General features: G+C 40.7%; 1 protein-coding gene across 4 annotated transcripts in view; it reads right to left on the minus strand.

Annotated features, from left to right (window-relative positions):
- Positions 1-390: 390 nt before the first annotated feature.
- Positions 391-16073, minus strand: part of YTHDC1 (YTH N6-methyladenosine RNA binding protein C1) — a 76142-nt gene continuing 60459 nt past the window's right edge. For 3 of the 4 annotated variants that reach the window (XM_075860831.1, XM_075860816.1, XM_075860810.1), the window contains 6 exons: positions 13826-13908; positions 11955-11991; positions 11827-11866; positions 10422-10484; positions 6729-6863; positions 391-1462 (listed from right to left, as the gene is read on the minus strand). In XM_075860831.1, the coding sequence (XP_075716946.1) occupies positions 1250-1462; positions 6729-6863; positions 10422-10484; positions 11827-11866; positions 11955-11991; positions 13826-13908 (571 nt within the window). In that variant the 3' untranslated portion in view covers positions 391-1249. The remainder of the gene's footprint in view (positions 1463-6728; positions 6864-10421; positions 10485-11826; positions 11867-11954; positions 11992-13825; positions 13909-16073) is intronic. The other variant, XM_075860823.1, reaches the window with a different exon arrangement.

Consider the following 16073-nt stretch of genomic DNA (forward strand, 5'->3'; position numbering starts at 1 on the left):
TCCAGGAGGATCCCGACATCACTGTGTATGGATAGTGACGTCAGGGGCACAAATGTAGAGGAATCCCCAGCCAAAGTGTCGGCAACGCTCTGGCTGGGGATTCGACTCATAGAGGGAGCCCTAATGGAGCTATGTACTTGGGGCGTGTGTGGCAGCATCCGCGGGGGGCACTGGGGCAGCATCCACAGAGGGCACAAAGATGAATCACTTTAGAAGAGATTCTTATAAACGCAACGTACTGAACCTGAAGAATTCGATTTGAACTATGAACAATTACAAGCGACATCTCTTTATAGATTTACCTTTTGTAACATTATTCAATAAGTCTGTTTGGAGCAGTCCGTGTTGGAAACTGCATTGCTTACAGTTAGAGAGATTAATACATTAATATAATATTTCCACAGTGGTTTTATTATAAAAATGGCACAGAATTATGGTATAAGACTACACAAAAAGATACATTGCAGCAGAGAACGTTAGCTGAATATCTGCTATCAAATGGCTTAAGAAACCACTGCAGTAACAAATTAAATTACAAGTAATCAACTTAATACAAAATAATAAGCTAACATAGTCATACTAGGTAGCACACAAGGATATGTTCACTCCCTGTTGAGTCTCTGAAATTCAGACGTAAGATGGAGCGCTCCTGAAAACGCGAAGAAACTACATTTTAAACACTAATGTTCAAAAATATTGCTTTCATCATTGCCAAGTTGGATGGAGTGGGAAACAAGCGAGTCATTTACAACATGTTCATACAGAGATTCTAACCTTCAAAAACTTGCATACTCAATAGCAGCATTATTTTTTTTCACAGAATAAACTGCAGCTACATGTAGAGGAGGGAGAAAGGAAAAAGAAAATAAACCCACAAATGGCAGTTCTTTAATCTTGGCCTAGAGTACAGGTGCCCAATTTTGTGCACATTTTACTGCCTATGGAGCAGCCCTCAAGGTTCAAATAAGATTTCAGAAGGTAATTTACTCTTCCACTTCCATATGTTTAGAACTATAAAGTGTTATAGGCTCATCTATAACATATCAAAAGTGCACTCTCAGCCAACTCAACAGGTCTCCAGTTATTACAGTATGTGCACACAAGGATCAAAACATAAAAAGCATGTTTTAACTTTTTTTTTTTTTTTATAAACTGCATTAAAGAAATTTTGCTTCTTTGTAAACACATGAAGGACGAGTAGAATCTAAAGCAAACATCCATGTGCACATAACCAACGTTGGCCAATGATTTATCTTCTATATCTGCCTCGATCTCCTCTATCTCGGTCACGTAATCTTTCCCTGTCCCGATCCCGGTCACGGTCACGACCTCTATCACGCCTGTTGTCTCTCGGTCGTTCTCTTTCACGTTCTCTCTCCCTCTCTCTAGGGCGGCTTCTTCTACCACTGACCACAGCTTGAGTACGTCTAAGGAAGTCATCCACTCTCATATCGTAGTCATGCTGCAAGAAGGAAAAAAGTTTAACAATATGTTAGGTTTTTTTTATTCATTTTTTCAAGCGTTATACTAATCAGAGTAACTTACTCTTACACGGCCCGACGTGGGCCATGTAAAACGACCGACGTTCAACAAGCCAGCTCGTTGATCAGCGCTCGTTTGCTTCTTTCACAAGGAGCTAATATGGGGAACGACGCTCGCTACTCCGACCACTCGTCCCCATACATTTGAATCAGGTCAGCAGCACACCTCACTGTTTACACAGGGAGATGTGCTTCTGACAACGATAATAGTTTCAGTATTTAACCAGTTAGTGACCGGCCCATCGTGTTTTTACGTCGGTCACTAACGGGCCTTATTCCGATGCCATAGACTTTTTACGTAGCGGCATCGGAATAAGTAAACAGAGCAGGGAGCTGTCAAATCTCCCTGCTCTCAGCTGGCAAAGGCAGCTGAGGGCTGGGAGCGTCCCTGCTCTGCCGGGTGAGATCGATATTAGTATCGATCTCACCCGTTTAACCCCTCAGATGCGGTGCTCAATAGCGTGCACCGCATCTGAGTGGTTTTGGAGAGAGGGAGGGAGCTCCCTCTCTCTCCCACCGACACCCGGCGATACGATCGCCGAGTGTCTGTGTCTCCAATGGCAGCCGGGGGTCTAATAAAGGCCCCCAGGTCTGCCTGGAGTGAATGCCTGCTAGATCATGCCGCAGGCATGACCTAGCAGATGCCTGTCCGTGTTAAACGGACAGGCAGTAATACACTGCAATACAAAAGTATTGCAGTGTATTATAAATGCGATCGCAGAATCGCATATTATAGTCCCCTAGTGGGACTAGTAAAAAAAAAGTTTAATAAAGTTAATTAAAAAAAAAAAATTTGAAAAAAAATGAAAAACCCAGCTTTTCCCCTTACACAATGCTTTACTATTAAAAAAACAAAATAAAGTTAAGAAGTTACACATATTTGGTATCACCGCGTCCGTAACAAACCAGACTATAAATCTATTACATTATTTAACCCGCACGGTGAACGGCGTAAAAAATGTAATAAAAAACTATGGAAAAATTGCTGTTTTCTGTGAATCCTGACTTTAAAAAAATGTGATAAGTGATCAAAAAGTCGCATCTACTCCAAAATGGTACCAATAAAAACTACAAGTCGTCCCGCAAAAAAAAAAGCCCTCATACAACCGCATCGGTGGAAAAAAAAAAACGTTACGGTTCTTCAAATATGGAGACACAAAAACAAATAATTTTGAAAAAAAGCGTTTTTACTGTGTAAAAGTAGTAAAACATACAAAAACTATACAAATTTGGTATCGTTGCAATCATAACAACCCGCTGAATAAAGTTGTGTTATTTATATCACACGGTAAACGGCGTAGATTTAAGACGCAAAAAAGAGTGGCGAAATTTCAGTTTTTTTTCTATTTCCCCCCAAATAAAAGTTAATCAATAAATAATATGTCCCCAAAATGGTGCTATTAAAAAATACAACTTGTCCCGCAAAAAACAAGACCTTATACAGCTATGTCGACGCAAAAATAAAAAGGTTATAGCTCTTGGAATGCGACGATGGAAAAACGTAAAAAATGGCTTGGTCATTAAGGTCTAAAATAGGCTGGTCATTAAGGGGTTAAAACTATACGATCAGCCGATGAACGAGCAAACTGTTTACAAAGGGCAATTATTAAGATAGGTGAATAATCTTCAAGTCATAGCCGATATAATGGATCCTGAACTTGCAGACCTAGTCTTGATGCTTTGCCTTAACAAGGACATAGGTCATGAAAAATGAGCTGCTGCACAAGCGATTGTGCAGCTGCGAGAGGAGAGATCCGGCTGTCAGTGACTGCCAGACTCTCCAGAAAATAAAGACAGGAGTGGCTCCTTACTGCTCTTGCCCTCTCAATTGTGGGGCTTCCTTTAACCCCTTAATGACCAGCCTATTTTAGACCTTTATTAACCAAGCCATTTTTTACGTTTTTCCATCGTCGCATTCCAAGAGCTATAACCTTTTTATTTTTGCGTCGACATAGCTGTATAAGGTCTTGTTTTTTGCGGGACAAGTTGTATTTTTTATTACCACCATTTTGGGGGACATATTATTTATTGATTAACTTTTATTAACTTTTATTTGGGGGGGAAATAGAAAAAAACCTGAAATTTCGAAACTCTTTTTTGCGTCTTAAATCTACGCCGTTTACCGTGATATAAATAACACAATAACTTTATTCAGCGGGTTGTTACGATTGCAACGATACCAAATTTGTATAGTTTTTGTATGTTTTACTACTTTTACACAGTAAAAACGCTTTTTTTTCAAAATTATTTGTTTTTGTGTCTCCATATTTGAAGAGCCGTAACGTTTTTATTTTTTCGCCGATGCGGTTGTGTGAGGTCTTTTTTTTTGCGGGACGACTTGTAGTTTTTATTGGTACCATTTTGGAGTAGATGCGACTTTTTGCCACATTTTTTTAAAGTCAGTATTCACAGAAAACAGCAATTTTTCCATAGTTTTTTATTACAGCGTTCACCGTGCGGGTTAAATAATGTAATAGATTCATAGTCGGGGTCGTTACGGACGCGTCGATACCAAATATGTGTAACTTTTTAACTTTATTTTGTTTTTTTAATAGTAAAGCATTTTGTAAGGGGAAAAGCGGGGTTTTTAAAAAAAAAATGTGAAAAAAAATTAAATTAACTTTATTAAACTTTTTTTCACTTTTTTACTAGTCCCACTAGGGGACTTTAATATGCGATTCTGCGATCGCATTTATAATACACTGCAATACTTTTGTATTGCAGTGTATTACTGCCTGTTCGTTTAAAACGGACAGGCATCTGCTAGGCATTTGCTCCAGGCAGACCTGGGGGCCTTTATTAGGCCCCCAGCTGCCATTAGAGACACAGACACTCGGCGATCGTATCGCCGGGTGTCGGCGGGGGAGAGAGGGAGCTCCCTCCCTCTCTCCAAAACCACTCAGATGCGGTGCACGCTATTGTGCACCGCATCTGAGGGGTTAAACGGGTGAGATCGATACTAATATCGATCTCACCCGGCAGAGCAGGGACGCCCCCAGCCCTCAGCTACCTCTGGCAGCTGAGAGCAGGGAGATTTGACAGCTCCCTGCTCTGTTTACTTATTCCGATGCCGCAACGTAAAAAGTCTATGGCATCGGAATAAGGCCCGTTAGTGACCGACGTAGAAACACGATGGGCCGGTCACTAACGGGTTAATCACCCAGTAAACAAACACGTTATATGTCAAAATAAATGTCAGAATATTTAGTATGCAAAGTTGAAAAAAAATAATATGAAAATGTTGTTGTATTTGAATTGCTTTCTGTAAGACAAACAGTTCTCCAAAAATGGATTTAAAAAAAAAAAAAAGGCTACTTTTATTACATTAAAAAAAAAAAAGGAAAATAGCACCAAAAAGGATGATAAATAAATAATAATGTACAGGTCTTAAACCGCCCAAGTATTGGTAAAATGGTGTCTGGTCAATTAGGGGGTAAAAATCCCCTCGTAATTCAAGGGAATGTGTCACAAATGAAACCTTTTTTTAAGTAAGTTACTTATTTCTATTATATTTTTTTTTCTTCCACGTGGTATAAAATATTACAAATTAAATAATAATTTGACATGTTTTCCCATGTTGGCCACTAGAGGGGGCACTTCCCAGAATTACAGCAAGGTGACTAAGGCAAAGCAACCTGACTCACAGCTGCCGTAAATGCCCCCCCCCCCCCTCCACCCTCCTACAAGGCAGGAAAATGTGTCTTCAAATTGCTAAGCAGTGTCTGGCTGCCATTTTGGGTGGGATAGTACAAATGCAGCTGGCAGAAGCTATAGGACACACAAAAAGGCTAAGGGTATGTTCACACGCTTACTAAACAAAGGGAAAACAGCTCCTGATTTTCAGATCAAACTCGCGTTTTTTACGGCCGCTTTTGGAGCGGTTTTTCTATAGTCAATGAAAAATGGCTCCAAAAACATCCCAAGAAGTGATATGCACTTCTCTTTGGCGGGCGTATTTTTACATGCCGTTTTTGGAAAACTGAAGAATAAAAAACGCCCCGTCGGAACAGAACGCCGTATTTCCCATTGAAATCAATGGGCAGATGTTTGTAGGAGTTATGCTTCCGATTTTTCGGGACGTTTACGTCCCGAAAAACGGCTGAAGACACTGCGTGAACATACCCTTAGGCCTCGTTTACACGAGCGTGATATACGTGCGTGCGACGCGCGTGCTTTCACGCGTGTCGTACGCACCTATATTAGTCTATGGGGGTATGCAGACAGTCCGTGAGTTTTGCTCAGCGTGAGTCCGCTGAAAAAACTCACGACATGTCCTATCTTTGTGCGCTGTTCGTGCATCAGGCACCCATTGAAGTCAATAGGTGCGTGAAAACCACGCATGCCGCATGGAAGAACTTCCGTGCGAACTGCGTGATTCGCGCAATAGCGGTCATACGCTGAATGTAAACAGAAAAGCACCACGTGCTTTTCTGTTTACAAACATCCAAACGGATGGTCATAATGATGGTGGCTGCGAGAAAAATCTCGCAGCCGCGCATCATACGCTGATGACACACTGAGCTGTTAAGTGCCTTTTGCGCACGCAAAACGCAGCGTTTTTTTGCGTGCGCAAAACGCACACGCTCTTGTAAATCAGGCCTTAGAATGATGAAAGTGAATGCGCCCACAGCTCAGCTCTGCTACACACACTCAGCTCTGCTACACACACTCAGCTCTGCTACACACACTCATACAAAGTTCTTACCGCCTGCGCTCCTCTTCCTTGCGCCTTTGCTTCGTTGAACATACGGCCAGAAGCCGCGATCGGAAGTCAACTGACTGTCCGGCAGCAGCTTCCGTTCCACATGAAAATGGCGCCGGATTTCGCTCTACGAACGAGCTTCGTTCTGGTCTGTGTGGGAACTGCGCATGCGCAGTTCCCACACAGACGGCGCACGCTCCTGAGAATGGAACGGCTCCCGTTCGCATTCTCTATGGGATTGCACGTGCCGTATAGCATCTTAGTATGTGATGTTAATCGACACATACAGAGATGAAAAAAAAAATGGCAGCCCCCATTGAGAAGTAAAAGTATGAATACATTAAAAAATTTAATGTGACAACCTAAATAAATAAAACTTTTGTTTACATTATATAAAAAGCAATATAATTACAATAAAATATAAATCATGACACCTTCCCTTTAAGTGGTTAAATACAGAATATAGACAGATAAAATTAACTTACAACCCGTTTATCCCGGTAACGTGTATCATGTTGAACTGGATGGTGACCTGAGAACTGTGGATGTGCTTGAGGAGGGGGGGCATGATGTTGATAATACGGGTGATGTTGAGGCTGTTCCATTGCAGGATATGGAGGCTGAGGGGGAAAGATGAGATAAAACCATTTTATTTGACAAGTCATAGACATGTACACAGAAAAACGATACTAGTAAGCTGTCCAGATAAAAAAAAATAATAATATTTATTAAAGTGATAACGTTTTATGTAGTTCACATACCTGCTGAAAGCTTCCTTAAAAAATTGTAACACCTTAACACAGAATGCCATGGTCAATATCGAGCGCGGCATTTAAGTGGTTTGACAGAGGGAGAGGGCTTCCAGTCATCCAACGGCGACCCGCAGATGCTGGCCGCCAACAGGTTGCCATGGCAGTCGGGGGACTAACAAAGTTCCCAGGCCTGCCATGACTGGATGTCTATTAGGCTGTGCCAGAGGCATGGCCTAATAGATTGCCTGTCAGTTTTACACTGACCGAAAGTGATTCTTTAAAATACTAATTACACCAAAAGCACTATATCAGTGATCAAAAGATCGCATAGTATAGTCCTCTAGAGGGATTTGAAGAAAAAAAAAGAAAAAAAAAAAAGATTGCAGTAAAAATAAAATTAGTTTAGTCCATAAAAGTGGTTTTATTCAGTGAAAGCGTAAAAAAATAAAAACAAATCCACATATATGGTCTCGCCTCGACCGTAACAACGACCAAAACAATAAAGTAAAACACATTAATTAAACCACAGGGTGAACGCCGTAGACGCAAAAAATACTTAATCATAAGTCCCATGTACCCCAAATAATACCAAGGCATTCTACACCTTGTCCCACAAAAAACAAGCCCAGATATGGCTACATGGTCAAAAAAAAAAAAAAAAAAAAAAGTTATGGCTTCTGAAATGCGACAATGCAAAAACAAGTTTTTTTGCCTAACCCCTTCCCGACATCCGCCTTATTAATACACGGTACAAGTCAGGTAGGGGGGGGGGGGGGGTGGTATGGAGCGGGTTCACGGGCTGAGCCCGCTCCATAGAACGAGCGTGTCGGCCAATTGCCGCTCATTAACCTAAACGCCAGTCAAAAGCGACCAGGGCATTTAGAGCACTAGAAACAGGGGAGCAAGTCCCTTGTATCGTTGCGATCGCAGGGTGGAGTTGGTTAGAATGGCAGCCTGATGAAGGCTCTCAACTCTGCCATCTTTGTACTCCTGAAGGGCTTCATAGGTGGGCTTAGGAGTGTGTCAGTATCATGACACACTGCAATACATTAGTATTGCAGTATATCATGCAAGCGATTGCTGGTTCAAGTCCGCTATGGGGACAAGTAAAAAAATAAATAAAATAGTAAACATTTTTTTTTAATAAATACAAAAATATTAAGTTCAAAAATCCCCCTTGTCCGATAAGCACGTGTAAAAAAAACAACCATAACTGGTATAGACTCTTCCGTAAAAGTATGAAATATATATATATATATATACACACATATATATATATATATATATATATATATAAGTATTATACTGTATATATACACACACACACACACACACATACATACACATATATACATATACATATGTATATTCCGCACGTTGAACTCTGTAAATAAAAATAAGCCAGAATCGCTGTTTTCTGGCCACTTCATCTCCCAGAAAGAAATGGAATAAAAAAAAAAAGTGCTCAAAAAGTCTCATGTACCCCAAAATGGTAACAATAGAAACTACAGCTCGCCCCGCAAAAAAAGAAGCCCTCATACCGACCGACTGAAAATAAAAAGTTATGGCTTTCAGAATATGGCGACAAAACTCAAATTTTAGATTTTAACAATCCGTTTTTCTCCTTGTAGAAAAAAAAACGAAAAAAAACTATATAAATTTGGTATCACCGTAATCTTATTCACCCACAGCATAAAAGGCAGCATGCCGTTTTTACTGCATGGTGAACGGCATAAAAACAAAACCCCCCCACCAAAAAAGATTGAGGAATCGCTTGTTTTTCCTATTCCACCCCACAAATGTTTTTTTTTCCCAGTTTCCCACTTCATTATATGGTACGATAAATCGTGTAGTGTAAATTGACAACTCGTCCTGGAAAAAAAAAAAAAAAAAGCCCTCATACGGCAATATTGATGGAAAAAAACAAAACGTTACAGGTATGGAAGGTGGGGAGGAAAAAAACAAAAGTGAAAATCCAAAAACTGGCTGCGGCAGGAAAGTGTTAAAAAGGGTTTTCTTTTTGTGCAAATGTAATAAAACACAAAAAAAAAACCAACTTTCCGATCCCTTTATTCTTGGGTTCGTACGATTACAGCGAACATGTTATTTACGCCGTATAGTGAACAGTGTAAATTTAAAACACGGAAAACCATGCTGGAATAGTAGTTTTTTTTCCCCAATTCCCTCCCCATAAAAGTTAATCAATATACTATAGGCACACAAAAGTGGTGCTATTGAAAAATACAACTTGTCCCAGCGATGTAGACAAGAAAAAACAAACAAAAAAAACAGTTACTACTTCTGGAATGCGAAGATGAAAAAACAAAAGAATGCTTGCTCATTAAAGAGGCTCTGTCACCAGATTTTCAAACCCCTATCTCGTATTGCAGCAGATCGGCGCTGCAATGTAGATAAGAGTAACGTTTTTTTTCTTTAAAAAACGAGCATTTTTGGCCAAGTTATGACCATTTTTATATTTATGCAAATGAGCCTTTCTTAAGTACAACTGGGCGTGTTTAAAGTTATGTACAACTGGGCGTGTATTGTGTGTACACATCTGGGCGTTTTTACTTGTTTTACTAGCTGGGCGTTGTGAATGGAAGTGTATGATGCTGACGAATCAGCATCATCCACTTCTCTTCGTTAACACCCAGCTTCTGGCAGTGCACAGACACACAGCGTGTTCTCGAGAGATCACGCTGTGACGTCAATCACTTCCTCCCACAGGAACTTCATCGCGTCGGATGAGCGAGGACACGCTGTGTGTCTGTGCACTGCCAGAAGCTGGGTGGTAATGAAGAGAAGTGGATGATGCTGATTCGTCAGCATCATACACTTCTATTCACAACGCCCAGCTAGTAAAACAAGTAAAAACGCCCAGATGTAACGAACACAATACATGCCCAGTTGGACTTAAGAAAGGCTCATTTGAATAAATATAAAAATGGTCATAACTTGGCCAAAAATGCTCGTTTTTGCAAAAAAACAAAACAAAACGTTACTCTTACCTACATTGCAGCGCCGATCTGCTGCAATAGGAGATGGGGGTTTGAAAATCTGGTGACAGAGCCTCTTTAAAGCCAAAATAAGCCTGATTGTTAAGGGGTTAAATCCAACTAAACAAAAGGTGGTCTTTACATAAAACTTAACAATTCTTCAATGTAGATTCAAGAGGCTACAGTAAAAAAATAAAATTGATCAGTAAAAAAGGATTTCAGTTTAGAAACAGTGCTTTATTGATTGACTGAAGAAATAGGAATAAAAAAAAAGCTCCATAAAAAAAAGTAACAAGAACTTTAGGGACAGAAGGGGTACCCCAATTTAAACAGATGCCTCTATTGCAAACAATCGAATGGTTTCTGAACGTATCCGTGTTTTAACACATATGGAAATAACACAACAATTTGGATGGAAAACAATACTAACCATTCCCTGCCATGGAGGAGGTGGACCCATGTTGTGGAACTCTCTCACATAGTCATTGTACGACTAAGGAAAAATAATAAAAAGATCGACAAATTTAACTCCAAAAATCAAATACAAATGACATAAAACTGTAGATACGTCAGCTGCGGTGAAGGGAACTGCCTTTGAACGAATGGATAAAAATACTAGAACGCGTTATTCAGAAAACAAGCTCATGGTATGAACTCAACAACCCCTTAATGACCGCTCATACGCCAGATCAGGGAGGTCATTAAGGGTACTTATGCCACAGAATCCTAAAAATGATGGCGCTGTAAAAGAAATCCGGCACGGGTGTCCTGTGCCTGCTAGAGTAGGTGTTGGGCTAACTACAGACAGCCGGGCTCCTGCTCTAATGGGAGGGATTGAAGTGTCGATCCCGCCCATTTAACCCTTTAGATGCGGTGGTCAATTTTGACCACAGCATCACCAAGTTTGCACCCACGCGACCGTGGGATGCCAATGATTTTTATGCCCGTTGGGGCCTAACAAAGGACCCCAGGTCTGCCTTCAGTGTTTGCCCATTAGGCCCTGCCGAAGTTGGGGCCAAATAGAATGCCTGTCAATTTTACACTGACAGCATAATACACTGCAATACAGAAGCATTTTTAAAAAGCGTTCAAATGATCGCATAGTTAAGTCCCATAAATATTACTTCATAATAAATGGAGAATCCCAAGTAAAAAAAATAAATAAAATATATGTTACTCTTACAAAATGCTCTATTAAGGAAAAACAAAAAACAATTCTGCTTTCCGAAAAAATGCAATAAAAAGCAAACAAGTTGTATGCACCCCAAAATTATACCAATAAAAACTACAAGTCGACCCAGCAAAAAGTAAGGCGTAATACAAGTACATTGGAGGAGAAAAAAAAAAACAAATATAAACAAAAACGTATGACTTCGAATATGGCGACACAAAAACAAATACTTTTTTTTTTTAAGCAATGTTTGTTTAACATAAAAAATAAAAAAATTTGGTATTTCCATAACAACCCACAAAATAAAGTGATGTTATTTATTTCACATGGTAAACTGCGGAAATTTAGGATGCCAAAAAGAAAGATGAAATGACCCACCCAAAAAGTAAAATCCATAAATTATATGTACCCCAAAATGGTGCCATTAAAAATAACTTGTCCCGCAAAAAACAGGCCCTCACACGGCTGTATTTATGGGAAAAAAACAAAAACTTATGGCGTTTCGAATGCGATTTAAAAACTGAAAAAAGTAGCTTTGCCATTAAGGCACAAAATAGGCTGGTCACTAACGGTTAACAAGGACCAGCCCTTTTGTGTACGGATTGCGAGTAGCGAAAATTTGCCATAGATGTGTGAAAGCTAATTACACGAGATTTATACTTACTCCATTTAAAAATACATCTCTGCGAACTCCTGTAAATCGTCTTTGGAAAAAGAGAAATAATAATTAGACTGGATGTAGAATCTTTCTTAGGGAAAATATAAAACTGAACATAAGGTGTATATATATACCTGTCCACTTCTTGGAAGCGAGGATCTTTGACAAACCCTGTTTACATACAAACGTACCATGTTAACCACGTAGTAAGAATATGCTTTACACCTGTACATAATTCAGACCAATATTAGATTAAAATTCGGACACTTCAGAAATGTTAAAAGTCTTTCGCTGCATCTGAAGGTTGAGTTATTCACTGCATCTTCGGAAAGAATATGTGCCCAAGCTAAAACACACCTCAGCTTCCACCATGCCCTTTATAATGCCATCTTAATTGGAGGCCCATTTTCTGGTGAAGGACCGATGAGTCAAAATAGCAACAGACACTGAAGACCTTACGTCAAAAATAAACTAATGCAGAGCTGAACAAATCTTTAAAGTCAGGTAGCAAATACAGCTAAAAAAAATAAAAATGTGTTACCGGTGTCTAACTAAGTGGTTTGCAAATTATGTATATTCTTCTGGTCTGGCTACTAGAAAATTTGGCTCTAGGAGTGATCGGACACACCTTAAATGGGTTGTACCAGAATGTATTCCCACAGGATAGATAACGGTCTGATCGTTGGGGGCCTACCACTGATTGCGAGAAGAGGGGTTCTGAATCCTCTGTTCCTCCTCATTGCACGCCCACAGTGAGGAGGAGCTTGAATCAAGAATGCACCTGCTGCTCGATTCAATGTCTAGATGGACGGAAACAGCCGAACACTGTACTCTGCTGTTTCTGTCACTCCCAAAGACTTTGAATGGAGCATCAGCAGACATGCTCGACCGCTGCCGCATTCAATGTCCGCCTCACTGGGGCTGAGAAGTGAGAAGGAACAGGGGGTTCGGGACACCAATTCTCAAAATAGGTGGGGGTCTCAGCGATCAGACAATTAGCACCTATACTATGGATAATTATCAATTCTGGGAATACCTCTTTAAAGCATACCTTAACAGCCAGAGGACTTTTCAGAATAAGTGATCACATCTATAGCACCATTTCTGGCCATTATAGGACATGTATATGGCCTTTTTAAGCAGTTTTACCCTCTGCAGTCTCTATTCACAATGCTCAGGTTTTCCTGAGCCACTGGGTGGAGCTTAAGGATCAGTTCACGTGGCAGATTTTGATTGGCGGGTTCCGCCGCAGATTTATTCCTGTCGGAAGGAAGGAAGCTTCCTCCTCCCATTGACTTCAATGGGAGGTTTGGGTGTAATCCGCCCAAAGATGACGCTTCTTTTTTCACTAGCTGAAAATAAATAAATCAGCTAGCGGGAAACAGATGCGTCCGACTCCCATTGAAATGATTGGGACGCAGAATTTTGCGGCGGAATCCGCCATGTGAGGGCCTAACTGAAATCACGTCTTCTATATACTGCACATAGAACTGGGGAATATATATATATATATATATATATATATATTTACACACACACACACACACACACACACACACACACACACACACACACACACTGCAGCAGCATTGATGAGATTATACATCAGTAATAAACAGATCTAACACTTACTAGGAAGCTGCAGCACATCTGTGTTTCTCCCTGCCTCACTCTGCACCCCCCTCTTAATAGATTTCTATAGGCAGCATGTAACCCGATTCCTCAGTGTTTTGATATTTTGTCTCCAGATTCCAGCAGTGAATTTAGAGTCCGTAATCCGTGCAGGAGGCAAGGGGACATCTGCCCGGTAAGAGGTATGATACATTACAGAGTTTCTTATATACCCTTGTACTATTGAGCAAAGTTTGTTGAAAGGTCTACAGTAATGTGTATCCCTGAACTAGTGACTGAAGTACAAAGAAATAGCAAGCCCATCATATACGGTTGATCCGAATTTGCTTTAATAACTTGCATCAGAGTTGTTTAAATAGCAAAATGTATTAACCTGGTCGCTGGTGAAACTCTGTGGGATAGTCAACTCTTGGTTTCTTTCGGTTGTTATGAATATCGTACTCTTCTGGCCGACGCCTATATAGATTAAATGTAAGAATTAAACAGAAAACTAGGAGAAGTTTCTTTTCTATAAAAGTACATACCTGGGAAAAGCCAGTCTGAAGTGACATTACAAGGCCAAAAACATGCCTGACATTGTAGGTTTAAACACAGGCTACAGAAGATTCCTTGTAAATTAACCAATACCAGTGCGCTTCATGCTCACACAACTGCTGACAAAGAGTCATCCTGCAATAATATGCAAATAACCTTACCTAACAATACAAGCAAAAGACAACATTTGTAAAAGCTGCTTATACATACAAAATATCAACAACCAATGAGATCCTCAAATCTATGCACAGACTCAGCATAATCGTGTCCTCAATAAAAACAAACAAAACATTTTCACGTCATTGTGCGCTTCATTCTATGAACAGCTGGACATATCACTGTATATGGGTACACAAACAGGTGCGTGTGTGTGTGCGTGTGTGTGTGTGTGTGCGTGTGTGCGTGTGTGTGTGTGTGTGTGCGTGTGTGTGTGTGTGTGTGTGTGTGTGTGTGTTCAAAAGCCTTGGACAACTACTTACAACCAAAGCTGCTTTTTTTTTTGCAGTAGCTCACTGCCCTGGTTAATAGAGGGAGGTCTATTTATTACCTCCAAATGTCCTTAAAAGGATTATTCCTCTCACAGGATATGCCATAAACATCTATTAAATGCAGGTCCCAGCTCTCGGACCTGCACCGTTGAGAACTGGGGTCACCCAACCTCCATCCTGCTGGCCGCCGGTTCAAGGCGGGGACTATATAAAGGTGGCCACACATGCGCACGGTTATCTCCATTATGTTCTATGGGACTTAAGGAAGAAGCCGAGCAAGCGCTGCTCCGCTGATTCCGCAAGTCCCATAGAACATAATGGAAAGAGTTGTCTTCATGCATGGCCGCCTCTCCATATACTCCAAGTCAGCGGCCGCCTCTTCAGATGATATGGGGGTCAGATGACCCCCGCTCTGAATATAGGTGTGGGTTCGAGAGCTGGGGCCTGCATCTATCAGACATTTCTGGCATATCCTGTGGATATGCCATTAATGCCCAATATGAGAATAACACTAAGACTTCTATAGCCAGAGCTTTGAGCCCCTGCAAACAGCAATGTGTAACTCCACTTTTCCTGCAACTCACTAAACAGTTCGCACTGGCAATAAACAGCTGACCGTTACCAGAAGACCTGGTAAAAAGGGTGGTCCTAAAGACATCCTGCCTGCTCTTCTGACAGGTCTGTTTTAGTAAATACTTGAATTCCAGTTATGTATGAATACGGGTCTCTTCACATGTGACTCAGGGCTTTCCGTTCTGCTCCGTTTTTGCAGCTGCCAGATCTGTTGCATGACAAAAACCAACAGCTCCCAATAGAAGCGGTTGAGTTTAATCAGTTCCTGTCAAGGTGTCTGTCGTCTTGCTGGACAAAGAAGGAGATGTGAACAGAGCCTTAACAGTAGTCAATAGGACGTGTCCCTAAACAGTCTGACCGTGTCCAACCACTGCTCAGTGTCAGACTGTGTACGATACATCCTTTTGGCAAGGGGAATTATAGCACCCAGTTGCCAACTTATTCATACATTTCCAGGAGGAATAACAGTAATAAAATGAAGACTTAAGAACAGGAATTACAAGTATGATCTAAAACAGACATATCAGGAGAGCGGTCTGTAAAGGATAAGGGTATACGTGCACACGATATCGACCATTACGTCTGAAATTACGGAGCTGTTTTCAGGAGAAAACCGCTCCGTAATTTCAGACGTAATTGCATGTACTCGCATTTTGCGAGGCGTCATTGACAGCCGTAATTTGGAGCTGTTCTTCATTGGATTCAATGAAAAACGGCTCAAATTACATCCAAAGAAGTGTCCTGCACTTCTTTGACGAGGCTGTTATTTTACGCGCCGTCTTTTGACAGCGACGCGTAAAATTATAGGTCGTCGGCAAACCCATTCAAATGAATGGGCAGATGTTTGCCGACGTATTGGAGCTGTATTTTCAGGCGTAAATCGAGGCATAATACGCCTCGTTTACGCCTGAAAATAGGTCGTGTGAACCCAGCCTTATACTGAAGATTCAAGTCCTTTTTAAGAAAAGTAATAGCAGCCTGCCTGACTCCACTGAAGAAAAGGATAATTTGGGATCCACTGCGATA

The sequence above is a fragment of the Rhinoderma darwinii genome, chromosome 1 (genome assembly GCF_050947455.1).
Source record: "Rhinoderma darwinii isolate aRhiDar2 chromosome 1, aRhiDar2.hap1, whole genome shotgun sequence".
NCBI classification, from domain to species: Eukaryota; Metazoa; Chordata; class Amphibia; order Anura; family Rhinodermatidae; genus Rhinoderma; species Rhinoderma darwinii.